The 23,279-nt window shown below is 41.1% G+C and overlaps 1 protein-coding gene across 2 annotated transcripts in view; it reads left to right on the top strand.

Annotated features, from left to right (window-relative positions):
- Nucleotides 1-23,279, top strand: part of RFTN1 (raftlin, lipid raft linker 1) — a 101,141-nt gene extending 77,862 nt beyond the window's left edge. For both annotated transcript variants that reach the window (XM_062602051.1, XM_062602052.1), the window contains exons 7-10: nt 3,750-3,865; nt 14,723-14,826; nt 16,195-16,276; nt 21,659-23,279. In XM_062602051.1, the coding sequence (XP_062458035.1) occupies nt 3,750-3,865; nt 14,723-14,826; nt 16,195-16,276; nt 21,659-22,081 (725 nt within the window). In that variant the 3' untranslated portion in view covers nt 22,082-23,279. The remainder of the gene's footprint in view (nt 1-3,749; nt 3,866-14,722; nt 14,827-16,194; nt 16,277-21,658) is intronic.

Genomic DNA, 23,279 nt, shown 5'->3' with positions numbered 1-23,279 from the left:
TGGTTGGTTTAGGCTGGAGAAGAGGGAGCTTTGAGGGATGTAATAGTGCCTGGCAGTGCCTGTTGAGGAGACTATAAAAAAGATGGATCCAGGTTCTTGATTCAGGTGTATGAGAAAAATGTATGTAAATTCAAACAAGAGAGGTCCTGGTTGTTTATAAAAAAAAAAAAGCTTTCTCATCATGAAAACAATCACACTGTGGAAGAGGCTGCCCAGGAACTTGTTCAGTCTTCATCCTTGGATGTTTTCAGGATGCAGCTACATAAAGCAATCTGGTCTGCACTGTGCTAAACCTGCTTTGAGCAGTTCATCTGAATGATTCTGTGATTCTATGAAACTGGGTCCTGAATGAAATAATGGTTATTTCTCTCCATGAATTGTAAAGAGAACCTTAGATAATTAACTCAGCTGTATCATAAATATCTAGTGTTAGGTTATATAAATCTCACTTAGTGGATCAGCTGTAGAATGTGTCTGTAGACTTAAGATGCTCTTAGACCTAGAGCATCTGTGTGATAAAGATACTGCAGGTGGACTCTGTGCATGTGTCCATGTCCATGCCCTTCCACACCTCTGTGTAAGAGTCTCCCTGAAATTCCTGCTAATCCTGATGCCATAGCATGGGTTATGTGTGCCTTTTCTCCAAAATATGACCCTATTAGCTCTCTGCTGCTTTCTTCTTTCCCCTAATTATTCTCAGCTTCCCAAATGCTTCACATGTAAAGGAATTAATGATCCAATTATTCTTTCTTTTACTTCCCCCTTTTCTCTGGGAGGGTAGTAGATGACCAGTGAAAGGGAAGATGTACAGCCAAGGTGTGAGAATTGGCAGACATGCGTTCATGTCATCAAAGTTTAAACACTGTGGCATACAGGTAGAGAGAAGGTTAGTTATGGTTAAGAAGGAAAATTTTAATGAGCATCATCAACCAGTTTCTCTTACGGAGTTTTTACCAGCATCCCTCTGTTGATCAGACAGCAGTATGCTGCAGCTGCCTCTCCCTCATCATTTTTCCCCTTCCAGATTTCTCATTTTCAATAGGTTTCTTTCCTGGCCAAAAAATTAATGGATCTTAGGACTGACTGGATGTAGCATTCAGAAGTAATCATTGTACATCCAACAAGGAAGCAAAGTCATATAATCATAGGATCATTTAGGTTGAGAAGACCTTTAAGATCATTGAGTCCATCTGTAAACCTAACACTGCCAAGTTTATCTGCTGCCTGTAGGGTCTCACAAGCTCAGCTATTAGTTTCTAAAACATTACATATGTGCCGTAATGCTCACATATGTGGAAGCTGTGAACTGGATGAGTGGAAAGCGCAGCAGAGTGAAACATAAAGGATGATATACGAGTGAGTGTAAACACGCATGCTGATTGTATTTTGATCGCTTAGTAATTAGTTGGTGAGTGTGTGAGGCGAGCTCAAGCTGCAGTGGTGCCTACAGCACAGCACTAGATTTCATTAAGAGAATTCAGGATACTGGAGCAGTGTACCAGTGCTGTATAAAGCTGCCCTGGCAAGATCCACATGTCTGTGTCTAATACAAATCTACAGGATTCTGCTTTCAGCCTTGGGTGCTATCGTGTCACCCATGCTGTGGAAAATTAAAGGGTTATTTGTACATTATGCATCCTAATATAGATTTGGGTATGGGTTTAGGTGTTGGAACATGATGTATCGGACAGAAGCTGAGGTGGTTCTTGCTTTGAAATGTAGGGTCTAACAAAGTGCCATTCCTGGATTAAATATAATTAAATCTTGTACTCATTTCTATGTGGCAGGTTTGTTCTTCCTGTGTTTTCTAACCTGTAACCCAGCTACTTATTGTTCTGGCCTATTATTTCACAACAAAAATATCTGTTCTCCTCATTTGGATGAGAAATCTATCTAGATGACAGGAGTTAACTGCTTTGTAGTCCAGCTCCTCCTCTTTGGAGCAATGCAGCAATGTGTTATACTGGCTTGCTCTAGTGGTGAGGAGTTGTCTTCTCTCTTTATTCTAAATGGAGTTACAGGAGACCTGCCTGGAGAGACAGTGTATTTTTGTACTTCTTTGAGTCTCCCAACAGAATCCCAAGGAGAATCCCTAGTAAGTGATTTACAGCTATTTTCCTGCACAACTAAGTAAAAATAAAAAATACACTTTGTTAGTTTAGATACAAGTATTTGCATCTGCTCACTTACAACTTAATGACTTGATTGAAACTGCAGCAAGAGAGGGTGGTGGAATGTGCATATAGAAACAAGGGGGTATGCAGATGCTTGACACTTGCACCAACAGTCTTGCTACAGTGTGTTTGTAAACATAAGCCTCTAACTGTAGGAGTTTGGTTTGTTGTGCATTCTACCCACAAAACAAATATTATTTCCAGATAGTAAATTAAATTTAGATCATATAATGAGATTGGAAGATGTTGACTGAGATTTTATCTGCAAGAGGTAAGAAGCTTCTTAATTCTTTTCACTGCCTCCTTTGTGAAAATTGGTTGTGAGTTTGATACATTTTTTCCCTTGGAGGCAGCAGTGCCTTCTTGCTGGCATTTCTTGACCTTGTAACACCCACCAGGGAAAGCAGAGAACCTGATGGAACAGCTAAGCAGACTTACTCAGAGACTCTCCTGTCAGTTCAGAGACCTGTTGGTTTGGCACATGTGGGTGTATTTCAGAAGCATGTAACATACCAGTGCAAGGGATATAGTTTTCCTAAAAATGTAAAGAAAGGCAAAAGGCGTATTTTTTTATAAGGCAAACCGTAACACTTGGGGAGGGTATGAGCAAGGTCTTTATAATCAGTCATACACGGTAATTGTATTATTTAAACTAGAAAGACTGAAAAACATTCTTTGTGTTAATGTAAGAGGAGTTTTCTGTGTTCATAAAGAGTACAGTATGGCTTATTTACAGTTTTTCGAAATGTAATTCTATTGCTTCCTCTTTCTATTTAGTTTATTTTAGCAAAGAAAGGTAAGGTTTGGGCTTTTTTCAGTTATCCTGTTTCTGTTGTGTCATGGACCTGACAAAACTTCAGTTCTTCCATATGGGAGAGATTGCTGATTATAGAACGTATGGCTAAATTGAAGGAAAAAGTGCTGCTTATGTAACTTTAATAGTATGTGTTGTCTGGAAAAAGGCTGAACGTGCTGAGAATGCAAATGAGAATAGAGAGGCACTAAACCAGATGGTCAAAATGCCTTCATAAATTTATTAAATACTTATGAATGTACCTTTTCTTTAACACTGTTCAGATATGCCAGATCATCCTTAGTCCATGTAGATCAGTGTAACTGCAATGGCTGATCTATATGTGGAGTTCTGAGTTGTGTGAATGAATGGGTGTAGTCGTTGGTATACGCGTACTTCCAAAAGTCCTTACAAAATTGACATAATACATATTTTTTAGCCCTCGAAGTGTGTGTATAACTTCAAGTAGGTGAGCAGTACTCCTGAATGAGGACTGAAGTAATTGTGCCTGCTCAAAATGGGAGAGCTGTGTATTTTAAGGACAAACTCTGGAGTAGCACAATGGACAATGAGGTTTGCTGTTAGAGAGTAAGATTGCTCTTAAAAACTGCTAGCGTTTTTAGTCGCTAGTAGTCTCATTTAATAGAGCTGGACTATAAGAGGAAGGTCTGTGCACTTTTTTATGAACATCCTTGGAAGAATTTATTATTAATAAATTCAAATGCCTCACTACACATGGAGTGCCTTCCATAAAGCTTACAGAAAATCCTGTGTTTTCACAGATTCTTTACATGGGACAATGGATGGAATATTTCTCTTTGAAGATGTTTCTATGGAAGACAATAAAAACGTACAGGGCTATGATGCAATTGTTGTAGAGCAGTGGACTGTCCTGAAGGTATGTGTGCAGATTTTCTTCTTTGACTTTTTTGTAAATCAGAACACTCCAAGTCTGTGAGGCAAACTCTGACATACTGATCTGTGCTTCAACAGTACCAGACAGGCAACTGAGGTAAAGGGATGCAACATAACAATAGCACCAGTTAAGCACGCTCTGGGTTTATACTGTGCACTTTTGATTTTGATAATCCCCATGCCTTATTGCAGTGGGGGAGGAAATGCAAGTGATGGTGATCAGTGATCTGTCCCGAAAGTACATATATGTGCTAGATTAACTGTAAAGAGGATCTCCATTGGTTGTCAGGGCAACGTGATCACACAAGTCACTGTAGCATTGCAGTTCTAAAGAAAGAGGCCCTTTAGGTAGGCTTAGCTGCAGTAGAATTGCACAGATAACTGCATTTGCCTCTATCTGACCTCCTTCATATGCTGAAAGAAGCGTATATTCTGGAAAGCTCCCTATAAACAAACTGTGTGTATCATAAACTGGCCTTTTACTAATCCACATGCACACTGGGATCAGTAGAAACACCATTAGATCAGTCAGTACTGATCTTCCACAGCAAATTTAATACAAGGCATTTGAAAAGATGGGCTTAAAATTCTTTGTGACTTGAAGAAAAAAGATCATGGAGGAAAAGAAGATACTGCTACATAACTCTCTGAAGGTTTTTTTTTGTTATTTTATTTGATTACATGGCTGCCAGAAATAGATGTTACGTATCATCTATAAAGACAATACCTGATCTTTTCACTTGAAATATATTGTAAATGGTGTAAAATCCTAAGAAAGACAAGCAAGGCACACACATGCCAAAAGGATGGAATAAGGGAAAATGCAACAGATGCTAGACTAAATGTGTAAAATTCGAGGAGACTAGGATCAAGAGTTTTGTTATTAGATGTGGTGACTGAAGTGTAGCAAGAAATGGACATAAAATAATGGCTAGAAACTTCTTGAAGAACAGTGTAATGCATTAATGGCAGGTTTTCTTGTGATAACATGCATCTGAACAAACAATTCCTATATTACATTTAATGTTATTACAGACTTGACTGTAAGTTCTTATTAATTTTTAGGATCAAATTATGCTGTTGCCACTCAGGAGCAAGGTTTTAGGATAACAACAGATGGTTCCATGTGTGCATTAGGTCAGTGCTGATCAAGAAGGCAAATGTTTAAGAAGCATTAATGTTAACCATATGTTAAAAATTGTTAGGGAAGGAGTGGAAGGTGAAACAGCAAGCATATACTACTACATCCTATTCTATAGCCATGGTTTGACAGCATCTTATTCAGAAAGTTATGTTAGCCCTGTAATTGTTCAGAGAAGAGCAGTGAGGATCATCAGTGATACAAACAGCTTCTGTGTTAGGAAGACTTTGCATGGTGTGTCCTTTCAGCCTGGAAAAGAGTTGCAGGGAGTGTAATAGGTAGAGGTCTCCTAAATTGCTTGAGGCATGTATGTTTACCATATTTTCCAGTATAAGAACTTTTTCCAGTATAAGGACTGTCAAATAGGACTGGTAGTGTCCAGGTTCAAAGCAAACAAAAAGGAGGCAATTCAGTTAATTCTTTACGCAGGAGTCTGTGGAACTCCTTTCTGGAGAATGCTGGGGTTTCAAGAAGTTAGGTGGATTCAGGTGGAAGTGATGTTCTTTTTCCTTGACCTTACCTATCTCTGTTTATGCAAGCATTTTAATTCAGATCAGGAGTGCGTTTGAAGTGAACCCCCTGTTCCTCCTCACTTAAATGCTTCACCTCACATCATAGAGTGGTCTCATGTTGCACAAACTGGATTACTTCCAATGGAAACTAAACCAGATGTGCTGAGAGGAAATGTGCAAAATATTTGGGGCAGGTATCTTACATGTGTTGCCCTGATACATACTCTTCCTTAGCTATCGCTTATAGCCATGTTTGAGGCAGCTTTCTGAGTTAAATGAATTCTTAGTCTGAATCAGCTTGGCTTTTAGACAACCAGTGAAAGGTTCTCTGTCTCAGTAGGATAATGCAACAAAGTTATTGTGACCCCCACGCACCTCTTAGTTTGCTCTGTGTGGCCACAAGAAAGTTTGTCTCAAGCTACATGAAAAGGACAGTACCTGATAATGTGGATCCAGTGGTGGCAGAGTGGTGGCCAAAGCACGAGGACACAGCAGAAGAGTAACTTCTGTCAGGGCCCCGTGAAGCGTTAGAGCCCTGGTAGGTTGCAGTATCATTTGCTTTCAATTCTATCAATTCCATGGTGGAGATATAACTGGTCAACAAATCAAGGAATCAACCCCCCAGTGCCATCTGGTGTGTCAAAAGATGCTGTACTGCTGCACATCATGCCTGTATGAGGGCTGACATGGAGAATCTCTTATTCTAGACATAAAATTTGGTAGGTGCAGTTTTAGAAACTGTTAGCATATGCACAGCTTGTTGGTATGATCAGATTATTCTCAGCTGTAATTTAAAATTTGGATGTTGGGTGTTCCCTGGCAATTTTGCTCTTCTGAGATCAAGTGCCCGTCTTCTGGGGACTTTATGAACGTGTTACCCACCAACATAAAAGTAGAACAATATGGAGAAGAAAAAGCTTGCTGAGGGAAGGAGGTGGAGATATTGGGAAGCTCTTGCAAAGGTCTTACCCATTTAGAGGAAGAGCAGAGCTGACCACTTCTGGGTTTTTCTTCCTGCTGTTTAAATAACTGCCTGGATATTTCATGCCTCATGCTTTCTGAGACAGCAAAGGCATAGGTAGGTAAAGTCATCAAATGAATGAAAGAAAAACTGGAAGCCAGGGAATCTTTAGGGACTTGCCCGGTGTTGTACCCAGAAGACCAAGTCACCTCTCTGTTAAACCCAGCTGGAATTCACCTTTATTTATCATAAATGTGGAATAATGTAGTGGTAGAGGAAAGGACTACAAAATGGGAGATGTAGAGAGTGGGAGATGGACTTCAGTAGTGACTGATAGTAGTAGATGTTCAAAAGCCAGTAAAGGCTTTATTTCTGAGTACTTCAAAGTATAATTACACAGAGATAGTTATGGAGCAGTGGAATGACTCATTTATGTAGGCATTCTTTTTTTTTTCTTTTATAGGTTCAGCTCTGATCCAGATTAATCTTTTTCATTTGTCATTTTTGTTTGTATCAAGGCCATGGAAGAAGCCCTGATGAGCAGCATGACATAAATGTGTATAATGGATCCTTATTTTAAATTTGTATCAGATTTGAGTATCTGGGTGAGCTGTGGACTTGTTCAGATGTGGTCTGAATTGAACCTAAATTGGTTGTGCCACAACAAAAGAAGGCTGCTTGAAAAAGGAAGACATGTAGGATGTATCGATCCTCGTAGTAATAAACGGAGAACCTATCTGAATGAAAAGGGGAAGTTTTGCTGTTTAACGATGAAGGCAAAAGAGAGGGGTTGGCACACCTCTTGGAAGAGAAAGTGCTGCCTTTTTAATTGCTAAGGCTAATAGAGAAAACAAGCTGAACAGTGTGATGCACTTGGTATGTGTGTAAAATGTCAGTTTGTAGAGGATGTAAAGCTCGCAGCTGTCACAGTATGTGGTCCCGCCAAGCTGCAGACAGGATGTAATAGCTCTGAGTAATTTAACTCTTTATTCTCTAAGTAGAGCTGTGGCATCCTCTGCAAATGACCGCAGGACTTCTAATGACAAAATGCTGCTCTCATCATATATCACTTCAACTCTCAAAATGTCAGGGTACATTATTTCCACCGCAGCCTCAGAGATCTAGCCCTAAAACTTGTTTGATGGTTTTAATTCTGCTTGAGTAGGCAAATGTGGGTAGACAGTTCTGATTAATCAGAGCCTGCATGATTTCCCTCTTCCCAACTCTAATCTGTCACCTTCTCTTCCCCATTACCCAAGACAAAAGAGCTAATACTGTCTTTCAAATTGAGTGCTATAACATTTATTTTAGATAACTGTATTTATCTGCTTCTGAATCCTTGTTGATTTTGAAAATATTGGCCTTAATTTCCAGGTATTTTCTCATTGAAAATCTTCAGCTGGTGATTCATCACTTTTTTATTTTCTGCTATACCGTATCTTTAGTGTGCTAACATGAATTAAAATCTCAAATACATCACGGTATTGCCATTGCCCTGGCAGAACTGAATGGGGTCAGCATCTGCTGTAGACATAGTAAACCTTTTAATGTGGGATGTATCAAAGACTTAAAAATTATCTCTGCTGAGCCTAGGCTGCAAGTTGCCTTAATGTAAGCCTTGGAACAAATTCTCTGGAAATGAGGATTTGATTTGTCTGTAAATCTGATTTAGGTCATATGGCAGCTAAGCTATGTTCTGCAGTCTCTGGCCATGGGAGAAAGGCATGACCAGGTCAGCAAAGGAACTGAGATGATGGGCATGAAAAGCAGTTGTGTGTGTGACCCTCTTTACCACCCAGAGAACATCTAGGTTGCTTGGGCAGAGCATTTCATCATTATGCCCCTTGTTGCTTTTTAAGAAAAGCTGAATAAAACCCTTCAGGAGCCTGTTCTTTTCAAAAGGTTTTCATAATTCTTGTTTCATTCTTTTTATGTAAGAAATGAAAGCAGCATAGATACATACGTATTTGTCTACTGAACTTAGTAGACATACGCTCTAGACAGGATTAAAATCCACAGGCTAATCTTTGGTTTTGTTGATAAATTTAGTAATAAAATCTATCAATATGAACTTGAAACTTCCCTGATGCTTTCTTGTGGCAGTGGCAGTATTGAATGAACATCTAGCAAGGTGAATGCTTCTTCAAAGTGAATAAAGGACATTTGAAGTAAACAGGCAGCGAAGTACAGGATTTCTAACTGTATGAATAAAAAAAATCACATCCTATCTGTCATGGTTTTCTTAGGCTTCTGACAAGAGCAGAGATAAGAATTAGTTCTCTGCTCACACATAATATCTTTCTGGAATAAATGAGCATACCAGATCCCAGTTTTCATTTTAAAACAAGCTGAGAAAAAGCATTCCAGTCCTCTTTTATGCTTTAAAGAAAACACACAGGGCACAAGTCATGTTTCTTTTCCCCAGCAGGTCACCTTTAGTCAGGCTATAGTGCCCTGCCTAATGCACCTCTTTGACCCTGTGCTGCTGTCAGGCAGGTTTGAGAGGAGCCTCAGCATTTTGAGGGGTGCAGGAGGCAGGTGCTGGGACCCTATCAATCGCATACACAGCCTGCATATATGTGAAGGGCAGTGCCAAGGTTTGCTCTCCTGCTGCCTGGAGCAGTAGCAGTAGAGAGGGTCTGTGCTTCGGCTGTGCTTCAGCTGTGTTTCTTACATGGAAAGAGATTATTAGCTCAATAGTGGAGTGAGGCACATGGCCTGTGTGCAAAAGCCAAAGTTTGTTTGAGAAAAAAATTATAACCAAAGGAAATAATGGGGAAGCTGTATGGAGCTGAAGTTCAGGTTAGATATAACGAAGAAGTTCTTTACTGTGAGGGTGGTGAGGCGCTGGAACAGGTTGCCCAGAGAAGTGGTAAATTCTCCATCCTTGTTAGTGTTCAAGGCCAGGTTGGACAGAGTCTTGGGCGACATGGTCTACTGCGAGGTGTCCCTGCCCATGGCAGGGGTATTGGAACTAGATGATTTTAAGGTCCTTTCCAGCCCAAATCATTCTATGATTCTGCGATTAAGCTGTGTGTATTAAGGCACCTTAGAGTATGCAAGTTCTCAGGTAGTGTTTTTCTGTCTTGTTTTTTTTCCCCAAGACAGTTGATGGAGAAACAGTAGCATCAGCACACACCTTAAGGTACAGTGTGCACAAGTGTTGCAGGAATTGTGAAACTAAAAGTGCCGGAGTTATTTAAGAAAATGTACTGATGGGATTGATAGATTACATTTAGTTCTTGTGCTTTGTGGCCAGTTATATGGAGTTGTCCTACCTATCACATGTATGTTACCTGTGCAATGGTAAGTCAACTCATTTCATAGGATGCTTCTGTGCTTCCTTTGTGAAGAGCCCTCCATGTCAACACATTCACTTTGTGGAGCTTTCGTTACCTATCTTGTGCTTCTGTAGGTGCAAAGTTGTGTTGCTATGCGTGTGTTCCTGTGTTACAGGTGCAGGCAGTATCACGAGCACTCAAACCTTTTTGTGAGTTTATACATACACTAGCAAGTCAGATTTGCATCTGCAGAAGCCACTGAGAGAAGCAGTCTTTATGGGTACAGGAGGGCTTTTGGTCGTTTTTTATTTTATCCTAGACATGGAAACAGATGTGAATGCTGCTCAGCAGCCTGTGTGTATATGGAAATTGTGACTGGATACATCTGAATCACAGAAAAGCTGTCTTAACAGGATGCTACCCCATATAGTGTTACAGCTTTATATTCTCAAAAATATTTCACAGTGCATGAATTCACATATATTAACTAATCATAAATAACTCTGCATTACATATGCCCAGAGTAATGTGCAAAAAGCCCGTCTGTGGACTTATTTTTTCCCTTTTCTTCTATAAACTTCTCACCAGGGTCCCAATGCAGCTAGGCTGTGTTGGTCAGTGACCTGTCTGCTGCCAAAAGCTGCTGGTGGTTTCTACATCCCACACTCCTCTGCTATACAGCTAATAGATGGGTAGCAAGTGTCTGCTATCAAGGTGCTGTCATGTATTACATGTGGAAATTTGGGAGCAGCTCAATACTAGAGGAGCTCAGTCCAACTTTTATTGCTGAAACACTTGTGAAACTTCTCTTTTGCTTCCAATGAACATTTTTAATAGATCAATAATGTTATATTGTTAGCAGAAATTACCTTTTGGTAGAAGTCTGAAAGGAAAAAGGCAAATAATTCACAGATTTAAAGCTCAGATTTAGGCCACTTGTCGGCTGTGTTACTGCAAACATAAAACATTCGCAGCATGCTTTTACCAGGTCATTCTTGCACAGCCCATATATTCCATTTCTCTCATTTTCTTTTCCTTCTTTTCTACTAAGGTGCAAGTTCTGCCTTCACCACTTTCTCTTCCTCCCTTTGGTGCCCTGGGAGAGAAAGCACTGACTTTGCCAGTGCTGGGGACTGGTGAGCAGCCCTGGATAGGGTGCACGTTGTCTCCCTTGTGGGCTCTCCCCTCTGTTATTTCTAAGAGCTGGGTTTGAACGCACTGTCTGTTTTCCCCAACAGTAGGTTACACTTCCAAAGCGACTCATGTTTTCTACTTCCCATCCTCTTTGCCATCTGTCTGTAGATCTTAGTACACAGTCTGTTAGGATTTGCTGATAAAGGTTTTATTAAGATTTATTTAATGGGATTTTCAATCTTCCCCTCTTTAATGTGTGCTGGAAAAAATATTAAATAGTGAAAATCCACAGCTGCCTTGTAACTAAATCACATTCACTCAACCTGGGGAAGAACGATTTCTAAAGAACTTCTGTCTCTCAAGAGCTTAGTACTTGTTTTGTTTATAATCTTGCTGTGGTTAAAATTGCTGCACTGGGGGCGGGGGGAGAGAAAGAAAAATGGTTACTGCAGTTGTTTGTGTGGCTTGCCCTAGATATTATTGTTACCAGTGTTTAATATTTTCCTTTATTCTTTTCTTCTTTTTTTCTAATGAGCAGAAGCAACTGTGAAAGGAGAAATTGCTGAAAACAAACAGTACAACTATAAATAAAATGAATTCTTTTCATCTGATGCAAGTCAAGGGAAAAACCTAGCTCAATATGCTCTGGCTTCCTGACACTCAAGGTGTGATCAGAGATTACTTATCATGCACAGGAGAGTGGAAGCAAGTTAATTAAAATTTTCCACCCTTTCACTGTATGAAATGTCTCCCAGTTTGAGATGCATTATTTGAACACTTCTTTTTCAGTAGAGTGTACTTTCTGCTTCTTCTAGTGTTCAAATCCAATATTTGCTACCTAGAAAGAGCATTGCAATTTCATTTTACGGAATTCTATGTTTGACATTTTATTTCCATTGTATCAAATAATAGTAGATAGAATAATTTTAATTATTGTATTAAATATAAATTCAGCAAGACTGTTTTCCTCTCTACCCGTCCCCCAGTGCATTTTTTGTTTAGAAGCATTTTTGCTTTGGAAAGCATTTAATATGACACCAATTAAAGGTCTGTGTGGCCGTGACTCCTGCTGGCACACAAATTCCAGGGATAGGATTACAGCTGATGATTCAGGAGGGGGGAGAGAGAAGTCATTTTTTATCGTCTTAAAGAAAGCTTCAATTATCTGTATTTGCAAGTAAGGAGCTTGAAGTTCCTATGAATTACACCTGTTTATTCAGGAGTGACTCCTTTTTCTTGTCTGTCATCTTCAAATGCAGCCAATTATGAGAAATAGCTTATTCCTCAGGGACCTGGGGAAGAGGTGCGGTGTCTGACTCCAGCGCAGCGTCCTGTAGAGTCAGAGAGAGCTTGTTAAGGAGCATGTGGAGCTCAGAGGAGGTGTGCACCTCTGCATTCATTACATTTCCTTTCCTCTAAACAGCTGAGCATGCAGGTTGTTGGGTACCAGCACACAGGAAAATCAAGTCACCTTTTTTGTAGCAGTTGTACAGCGCTCATTCCCCAGAGATTTTTACATTTCCAGATTTAAAAAAAGAAAAATCTATAAGCCTGACTTTCATTTAATCTTGGATTTATTTTCTGAAAACCTTACACTTCTGAATGTGCTTACCTGCTCTTTTCCTTTCTGCACCATTGGAATTGTGAAATACAACATCATCTGCTGCAGATGATGCTTAACCCTGACAAGTCAGACAGGTCCAAAGCCAGTCTTGTCTCGCTACTCAGAGCCTGCAGGGACAGTGGGGCTGTGGCAGGAGTGATAGCGTGTCCCTGAAACAGTTTGGCTTCTGCAGCAGCCAAGTGAGCTCTGCGTGGTATTGATGTCTTTCCTCATTGCCCTCATCTCCCTTTGATTTGTGATGTTTGTTGCACATCCTGATACAAGGAGAAGGTTGTCCGTGCTAATCACCAACCTTAGGCAATGAATTCAAAACAGAAATCCTCTTTGCCACATAGGATGTTGCTTGGGGCACAAACAAGGTTTGCTGTGCCAGTCTTTCCTGACCTGCTAGTCTTCCACCCCCTAAATGAGTGAGCTCCTTGTGGTTTTTACTTCAAACGCTGTTTGATGGAGGAATGTTTTGGTCAGGTCCTTTTATGCATTCTTCCAAGCACCTCATGGCAGGCTTGTGATGGTGGATGCTCTGACCTTATTCTTAATGCTTACGTTGCATATTTTCATCTTTGTTTTTGGAAGGCATTGACCAGACTTACGACTCTCACTGTGTTGTTAATGTGTTTTCTTGAGACATCAGCTCTTAAAGGCATCTAGATATGTCAGAATTTTTGCGTTACCTTTGGATGTTCTATTTTAAAAAACAGAAAGAGAGGAAAATACGTATCTTACAGGGAGAAATGTAAGTTTGAGGAGACGCTAAATCTACCATGATCACAGCTGTAGTGTAAGCCCCGATAGCTTCAGAGGACATGAATGGTATTGCTCCCCTCTTGCAGGGTATCTCTTTCCTCTCCTAGAGTTAGCAGTTCTGGTCTGTACTTAGTGATGTTGTACAGCAGCACTATCTCTGTCAGTCTCTGAAAGCCTCTCTACAGAAATTAGAGTTTTTAAATGTTTGCCTTTATAAGCAGGAGTGATACAGATTCTTCAGCTATTTGCATTTGTAGTCATGATCAGGTTTTTAATAGGTATAGTCAAACGGTCACTCAGTTATAAAGATACCAAGTGACCTAAATTATATTTGTTAGAAGAAAAGAATAGCTGAGATTGGAATTCACTAAAATACCTTAAAATAACTAGAGAAGGATTTGGATTAGTTCTGATCAAGTGACTATTTTATTACTGTGGAATAAATGGATTTTTTTTGGAGCTTCAGAACTATTGTGCCTTACCCAGTGTTGAGAACTGGCAGTTAAAACTCCTTGCATGCACATGAAACAGCGTGAAATGCCTGAGCTTTTTGGCAAATGTAACTGTATTCCAATAGAATATAGTTATATTTGTAGAGACTGGTAATTACCATCTCCCTGATTTGTGTTTATTAAAATTAAAAACTAGTAAACATGCTCTAGCATCTATTTGTTAAATTACTGGACGTCAAGTAGACATCTCACTGGAGCAGTCTTTGTTGAAAGCACCAGTGCTTCTCTCTGTACGAATTACAGGGCCTGCCATTCAGCAGAAGGAGAATTAGCAAGGCTCGGCTGGGTTGATTGCGGCTGGAGCCAGACTTTGTACTAAAAGGCAATGCTTTTGGTCTCGCCCACGGATTTCCTGATTCAAAATAACAAGGAAGCAAAGCGTCTTTGTGGGTGATAAAAGCAATAGACCTGTACTTAGGTTTTATTTTTGTTGTTGCTGGCTATTTTGCTTTTGGTCCATCACGGTAGAGTAACCTGACTGATGTCTGTACAGATCTTTAGGATTTACTGTAGCCTAGACAAGAACAGAATCTGAGCAAAGCAGTGTTGTCATTTTTGAACTACTTGAATATCTTTTTGCCGAGGAAGAGGTAATTGATAACATACAAGGAATTTGTCCTGTTCAGATCTGGAGTTATCTGAAGCTAGATGGATGACTCAGGCAGCGTGAAAACAAGATCACAGATGTTTATTGTTTCAAACAAACTCATTTAACAGTTGGGATGTACAGACAAATGGTCCCCGTGTCTCATGGATTTGATCGTTTTCCTTCCTGCCAAGCTGAACATACAAAGTGACCCACTTCACTATAGAAACCCTTTCTCCCTCCCAGAAAACACACACGTTTTTTCTTAAGGGTTTTTTTTTCACGTCAAACTGAATGTCACACTCCAAGCGATGATGCTAACTGTTGATTTTTCTTTCCTAGGGAGTTGAAGTGCAGACAGATTACGTTCCACTGCTGAATTCGCTTGCCATGTACGGCTGGCAGCTGACATGTGTGCTTCCTACTCCCATTGTGAAGACAAACAGGTAGGGAGGGGTGGGCACTGCCTTTCAGCCAGGGCAGTTACTGTTGGAGCACTGCAGTTTGTGCAGTCAGTGTGGCTTCCCCTGCATGTGCATGGTAACTGCCTGTGGAGACCCTGCTGTAGCTCTTGTATGGGCTTTCTGAACCTCACAAGACACATGTGGCAGAACACTTCAAGGTGGTCGTCTGGTTTCTGCTCAAGTTTTCTGGGTATTGTCTCTCTGTAAACTCCTTGACTGTAAAATCTGTGCTCTGGATCTCCCAGTAATTCCTCTTAGAGCAAAGACAAAACGTGTGGTAACATTTGGAGTGAGATGTTGCCTACCTGAAGAAAAGTAATTTTACTTGTGATCAATGTCTGTCTAATGCTGCTGATACACATGGTCTAGCTGAGCAGGGCCATGTGAGACTGGTGTTTCATTACTCTAGTAGCCTTGTTTGCATACATAATCGTTGTGCTGTCTACTTCGCTATTATTAATATTCTGGGGTTTTAAATATAGATGTAAGTAATTTAAAAATACTCCTTGTAACTGTGGTGAAAAACAATTATCCCAGTTGTTAATCATGAAGATGGTGTTTTCTGAGCTTTCACTGGTCAGGAATATATTTATATATATATACACCAATATAATCAGTTATGAGTTTTTAATCTTAAAAGAGTAAAAATATGCCAGCACTTCAGGAGATCTAGGTGGAGACTACTCCTACACATAAACCCCTAAAAAGTAAAGGCCATCTGTGCTGGGGGAAAAACAGTATTTAAGTTTTTCATATATATTTAAATATAGGAATGAAAAGAAAATCACAACTATGGTTCGGAAGCCCTGTCTCTTAAAGGTATATCTGGTTTTCTTTCTCTTTTAGCTTTCTGAATCTCATTTATAATGTCAGTAACAGAGGTCAGGTTGGCAGTGCAGAAGGGCACCCACCCAGTCTAACCACTGGTGGCATTTGGTTGCGCCTCCTGCCACGCTGAAAGACCTCTAGGGAGCACCCAGCCCCATTCCAGATTAGTCCCCTGCAAAGGAGGGAGCACTCTGGTGTCCCTGAGACACTGGCACCAGAGCACTTGGGTTTCTTGCTTTTCATTCCAAACAGTTTATTCTGTGCTTACGCACTAATGCTAAAACATTCAGCAAAAGTATGTCACAGGCTGATAGGCTGTATCAGGCTGAACAATTGCTCTTTTTTTTTTGTCCCCAAATAGCCGGCTGCTCAAAGACACTGGGGACAGGCAGAGTTTAGGTCATTCTTCATTTTATTCTTCTTTGACCTGCAGAAATAAATGACTGAGATGGATTTTCACTTTGAACGATGCTGGATGTGAATTTAATTCATTCTCAGGAGTGTGCATTTGTTACTTTTCAGGGAGGGAAATTTATCTACAAAGCAAATTGTATTTCTTCAGAGACCTTCCTTGCCCCAGAAAGCAAAGAAGAAAGAATCTAAGGTAAACAACTTTAAGTTTCTGGTTTCTTTGTCTTTTACTTGATGGTACTTTAATATTGTAATTTATTTCCTAGGGAAGTAAAAATTGCCTGTTCAACATTTCTCTGATACAGCAGCAAGAGATAAGGGATCAAACTGTTCATATGAAAGAAACAAAAAATGCTCAACTGCTGTGAAAGTTCTTATATTTCATTCTGTGCTGAGCTCATGGCAGCAAAAGAGACATAGATTTCTCTTCACATAAACTGGCCATAAACCTCCATGTGACCTAAAATTCTCTGCCCATGTTCACTGCCTGCAAGGTGAAGCCAATACTATTTTCTTTCACCCACCTCCTGTCTTTTCTGTTTAAACTACTCTTTCTTTCCTGCTATGTGTTTTGGTAGAGCCTAGCACAATGTAGGCCTGATCTTGGCTGGTGTTTCTGTGTATTGTGTGAATGTTAATGAATGCTACTTGAATTGAAAAGAAAAAAAGCCTGAATCCAACTAAATTATCTGAGAACATAGCTGACAGCTAACGGTGTATGTATGTGGATACACACATGTATTCCCATTTCCACTTTCAATGTGTATCTGTGGGAACCCTGCCCTGGACTTCAAGAGAGCAGACTTTGGCCTCTTCAGGAACCTGCTTAGTAAGGTTCCATGGGATATAGCCCTAGAAGGCAGGGGGACCAAGATGGTTGATATTCAAGGATCACTTACTACAGGCTCAGGAGTGCTGCGTTGTGAATAAGAAGGAAGCGCAGCAGGAGGGCCAGGAGACCTCCTTGGATGGATAAGGAGGTGCTGAGGAAAATTCAAAGTTAAAAAGAGGCTTATGAAAGGTGGAAGCAAGGACAGGTGGCCTGGGAAAAAATACAGGGATGTTGTCTGGGAAACTAGGGACCAGGTTAGGAATGCTGAGGCCCAGTTAGAATTCAACTTGGCTAGGGATGTTAAAGATAACAGGAAGGGATTCTATAGTTACATTGCAAATAAAAGACAGACTAGGGACAACATAGGCCCCCTCTGGAAGCTATCAGGAGAACTGGCTACCCTGGATTTGGAGAAGGCTGAGGTTCTGAATGGCTTCTTTGCCTCAGTCTTCACTGGCAAATGCTCTGACCACACCACCCAAGTCTTGGCAGGCAGACGCAGGGACTGTGAGAATGAAGACCTTGTGACCACTGTAGGAGAGGATCTGGTTCGAGACCATCTGAAGAACCTGAATATGCACAAGTCCATGGGACCTGATGAAATCCATCCTGAAGGAGCTGGTGAATGAAGTTGCTAAGCCACTGTCCATCATGGTAGTCAGGTGAAGTTCCTGACGACTGGAAAAAGGGAAATATAACCCCCATTTTCAAGAAGGGGAAAATGGATGACAGACCAGTCAGTCTTACCTCCATGCCTGGCATAATCTTGGAGCAGGTTCTCCTGGATGGCATACTAAGGCACATGAAAAACAACAAGGTGCTTGGTGACAGCCAGCATGGCTTCACTAAGGGGAAATCCTGCCTGACCAATTTGGTGGCCTTCTATGATGGGGCTACAGAACTGATGGACAGGAGTAGAGCAGTTGATGTCATCTACCTGGACTTGTGTAAAGCGTTCGACACTGTCCCACACGACATCCTTGCCTCTAAATTGGAGAGGCATCAATTTGATGGATGGACCACTTGGTGGATAAAGAACTGGCTGGATGGCCGCACGCAAAGAGTTGTGGTCAATGGCTCAATGTCCGGCTGGAGACCAGCAATGTGTGGTATTCCTCAGGGATCGGTGTTGGGACCGGTCTTGTTCAACATCTTTGTCGCTGACATGGACAGTGGGATTGAGTGCGCCCTCAGCAAGTTTGCCGATGACACCAAGCTGTGTGGTTCGGTTGATACGCTGGAGGGAAGGAATGCCATCCAGAGGGACCTGGGCATGCTTGTGAGGTGGGCTGATGCCAACCTCATGGAGTTTAACCATGCCAAGTGCAAGGTCCTGCACCTGGGTCGGAGCAATCCCAGGCACAGCTACTGGTTGGGCAGAGAAGAGATTCAGAGCAGCCCTGTGGAGAAGGACTTGGGGGTGTTGGTTGATGAGAAAATGAACATGAGCCAGCTTCAGTGTGTGCTTGCAGCCCAGAAAGCCAACCGTATCCTGGGCTGCATCAAAAGGAGCGTGATCTGCGCAGGTCGAAGGAGGTGATCCTGCCCCTCTACTCTGCTCTTGTGAGACCTCACCTGGAGTATTGTGTGCAGTTCTGGTGTCCTCAACATAAAAAGGACATGGAACTGTTGGAACAAGTCCAGAGAAGGGCCACGAGGATGATCAGGGGACTGGAGCACCTCCCGTATGAAGACAGGCTGAGAAAGTTGGGGCTGTTCAGCCTGGAGAAGAGAAGGCTGCGTGGAGACTTCATAGCAGCCTTCCAGGATCTGAAGGGGGGCTATAGGGATGCTGGGGAGGGACTCTTCATTAGGGACTGTAGTGATAGGACAAGGGGTAATGGGTTAAAACTTAAACAGGGGAAGTTTAGATTGGATATAAGGAAGAAGTTCTTTACTGTAAGTGTGGTGAGGCACTGGAATGGGTTGCCCAGGGAAGTTGTGAGTGCTCCATCCCTGGCGGTGTTCAAGGCCAGGTTGGACAGAGCCTTGGGTGACATGGTTTAGTGACAGGTGTCCCTGCCCATGGCAGGGGGGTTGGAGCTGGATGATCTTAAGGTTCTTTCCAACCCTAACTGTTCCATGATTCTATGAACCCCTGTCCAAATCTCTCACACTATTACCACTGAGAGGGAGGTAGAAGGACTGGAAACGGGAATTGCTGACCTTCCTACAGTGCTTGAGTTTTCCTTGTCCTTTCAGTACACAGAGGGTCAGGAAAGCCAGGTGAAGTATGGAAGAGACCTCTGAAACCACACAATGAAAAGTCTGCTAATGGATACAGCCTTATTGTTACCCTAGTTCTATGTTCTTTGGCAAGTGATGGCTAGTCCAGCGTCACTGGGAGGAGAAGTGAGCTTGAGGCCTGCAGAAGCTGATGGGGAATGCTAAGCAGAGCTGAGCACTAGGAGCATTTAATCCAGCATTTCAAATAATGACAGATTTCATCTATAAAGCCCTCACTGTTTTCGAGCCTGGTTCTTTGCAAGTCATTTTTTAAAGACAGTGGAGATCAGGAGGGTGTTTGAACTGCCTGGAGTAGGGGAGAACTACTGGGAGTGTGACACCATGATTTAGGATTTACCCTCTCTCGTTAGCAGAGCTGGAGCATGTTACAAAGTCCATCTTACTTGATTTTCTCTTTGTTTTCATGTGATTAAAGGGGTCTTGGGATGAGGGTTGGAATGCCTGTATTTGGTCAAACCACACACAGTGTGGTTTTAATGGAAGGGGTGGGAGCCTATAGTGAGTATACATCTTCAAATAGAGAAATCAGTCTGACACTGATTTCTTGTGTTACAATAACAAACACATACCATCCAGATGACTCAAAGCTTTGTTTAAATTTTTTCATTCGGGGATATAAAAACTTATTTAACAATGTCTGGTTGACAAAACAAAGGATTTACTCGTTTGCAGTATTAAATATACAGACATATTTGAGGGCAGAATCACTACAGCACATTTTCATACTGAAGGTCAAGGACAAATGGGATATGTGAATTATATAAAGAAATGTAAGACTGGTTCTACATCTGTACATGGTTGTTGCCAGTCACATCAAAGATGCCAAACCTAGCATTTGGTTAAGTTGCTGAATATTTTGCACATACAGTGTCACAGACTCTCGGGGTTTTTTTTCACTTGTGACATGGCATGTCTGAAATGTTTACAGATAACCCCTCGGAGGGGGAAATTGTCCGACAAAATTAAAAGGACATTGCAGTCTTGGAAACTGACCCATTCTTTCTATGCACACCAACCACCTGCTGTTCAGTTTAGCCAGAGGAACAGAAAAGAAAATATGCAAGGAGTGGTACAACTTATTTTTCTTTTCAGTAAGACAGAAGTACTCGTAATAGAGCAATATCCAGTCAGTAATGAGATAATCGTGTTCATTCACTTTGTACAAAAGTGATGCTTATGTTTGCATGTTTGTGAAATACAATATAAATACCTAAGTATACATACATTTGCACATGCACAAAATCTCCTACAGTTTGATCTTTATCACATTTAGGGCCCTGACCTTACCTTTCGCTGAAGAGAGCTTTGAGTTAAAGCGAGTTGTGGGTGCCCAGCAATTCTGCAAGTCAGAGGAAAACACTGTGGTGTCTCTGAATTTGAAACAGTTGAGCTCTAGAACTGAGATACTATCTTTCCTGTTTCTCTAAGTTGTGATGTTATTTAAGTGAAAGATTGCTCCCTCTAAGTGAAACCAAGAAGAATTTGCTGAAAGCAAGTTTCTACTTTTTTTTCCATTTTCTTTTTTACATTAAGTTCTGGCTAGCAGAAGGAAAGAGCATTGCTCCGGCTTCATAATCTAATAAACTTAATAGGTTTTGAATGGCTTTTTGATTAAGGAATAAATAGCTAGATCAAAAATTTATGAACATGAGTACTTCCTTGCACTGACTCCAGCACAGACATGGCTGCACGGGAGGAAACAGCTTTTGGACCACAGCCAAATTTCCTGAATGTCTTGATGAGCATATTTATGCCACCCAAACATTACCTCCTAACCCAGCCCCAAGTTCCCATCAGCTTGGACACTGCTGACACAATGGTTGTGCACATTCATGTGTACTTAGCAAACTTGTGCAGGCTGGCACAGAGGTGGCTAGAACATGGTCTGGCTTTCCTTGGGAAGGACCATTTATTTGTTGACAAATGAAGCAGATCTATTAGTGGCACATTAGCCTTTGTATATGTTATACCTGTCAAGTCAGTATTTCAAGGTACTGCTAGTTCCCTTTTTTAATAGTTAAAACAGTTCTTCTGAAGGGGCAGCTGTGGTAAGTCTTGTGGCAAGTGCTACAAGAGGCAGCCGCATGCTTTCTTATCCAAAAAGTTTCCTACAAGTGGTGCAGAATATTTTAGTGTTTGGGTATAGTCTTGGGTATGGTGTTAGTTCTGCTGCTAACCTGGTGAAGAAAGTTGGAGTAACATCATAGGATTGCTTCCTCTGTAGGCCTCAGTGGTGACATAGCACGTGGAGTGGTACGCACGAGGACTGTGAAAGAGCAGAAGCAGAATGCATCACAGTCTCATTTCTCTGTGTAATAGATATTTCCATGTAGGCACAAATGATCTTAAGCTGACCAATTTAGTCATGCAATCTTCTTTTGATCAAACTTTTTTTTTGGTCAAACTAAATAATGAAAGCTCTTCTACTCAGGAAAGTAAATGTCCATGTCAGAGTCTCTCTAATGGTCTCTTAACATTTGTGTCTCTTACCTGTAGTTTCACTGGAGGTTCTCCAAAGAAGACGTGCACAACAAACAAATGAAGAATTCCACAAAGCCTAAACTAAGTACTAGGGAGAAGCAAAAAGCAGCAGAGAGGCAGGAGTTTGAAGTCACAGAGAACACAAGAAACTTAGAAGCACAAATCTCAACAGCAGACAAGCCTGATCCAGAAGAGCAGCTGGATGATGTTATAGACTTGGGTGATGCATTAGCTGGGACCAACAACAGAGGTACCCATCACAACAAGACGTCAGAAGAAACATGTCCTGCCGGTTGCGATACTGGTGACAGTGATGCCCAGGTCTGCCTCAGCCAGAGCACAGCTGGCTGCTGTGTGGAGCAGGTCACAGAGCAGGGACACTGTGCTCCAGTGTCAGACGTCTGCAGTGGCGGGGATGTGTACAGCTCCTGTGAATAAGACCCGCACTTGGAGAATCCTGTGAGTTGCTGATACTTTGCCAAGAGAAAAGAACAGATTTTGCTTATCACCATTGCTCACGCCATTGCTCAATTCAGCATTTCTTTGGCATTGTACTTCCTTTGCTCTTTAGCACACCAATATCTTGATGTTTTAAGTAACTCCAGGGCCTGGGCTTTCTAACCCACAGAAATTAATTGCAAGATTCCATCTGCTGTACAGAGCGGGAAATGCCCTACACCATCTCCTAGAGCTACACTTGAAATTAAAAACAGAAAACATACTTGGGTTTTTCTGTGAGTGACCTTAGCAAAATAGGTTCGCATCTAGGTCAGGGCAAACGTTCCGCTCAAATCTTACTCTGTAATACTTTCTTGTCCACGTATCTTTGCTGGAGAAGTTATTGTGCCATATGTTATTTTGTCATTAAGCTTGTAGTGTCATGGAAATGGTATTTGGACTTAAACAGGCTGAAATGGGAAAGCGTAGATAAGATGGCTGTTATCTATATTTATCTCAAATAGCATACTTACTGATTTTTACTCTTCTGAGTTTCATTAACTCCTGCAGATCTTTAAGCAATGAGCAAATCGTTTACCTATTTTAGGCACTCTGGGTAAGCAAATCCCAGGGTACCTTTGTGTGAGGTAGACAATTCCAGTATAAAATGCAGTTTGCTATCTGCTCACGTTTCTGTTTTCTTTGTCAGTTCATCAATAGCGTGGGGGCTTCAGAAGATAGAAAAACAGGGAACAAAAAAGGTAAAATGTGCTGCTTTCAGTAGCTATCATTGCTAAAATTGGAATGCGATGTTGCCTTCTGCCCCTTCCAGGTGGTCATGCACCACTTCCTCACTGTTACAGGAACTGAAATTGTACACATGGGTCAGTGTCCAACAAATGTCACTAAATGACCTTACGCATACCTTAATAAAGGGGGTTTTATACAAGTAACTGTATTTTTGGACTGATACCTACCAAAATTCTGTAAAATTAGCAACATTTTTATGTTTGGAGCTACATTCAAATATTTACAAGTGAATGTACATGTGTAATATAGTTTCTGTGCCAGTGTTCTCCAAGTACTTCAATATTCCTAAAAATGTAGGAAGTAGCGGTTTCTCTTTTCTTATTTGCCTTCATCCCAGTTTAGAAGTGGTCAAGTAATTTGGTAATAAAGTGAGAAATATATTCTGAAA

This window comes from Pezoporus occidentalis, unplaced genomic scaffold (genome assembly GCF_034315485.1).
Source record: "Pezoporus occidentalis ecotype Australia unplaced genomic scaffold, CSIRO_AGI_Poc_V1 ctg75, whole genome shotgun sequence".
Taxonomy (NCBI): domain Eukaryota; kingdom Metazoa; phylum Chordata; class Aves; order Psittaciformes; family Psittacidae; genus Pezoporus; species Pezoporus occidentalis.
This window is presented reverse-complemented; position numbering and strand designations above follow the sequence as displayed.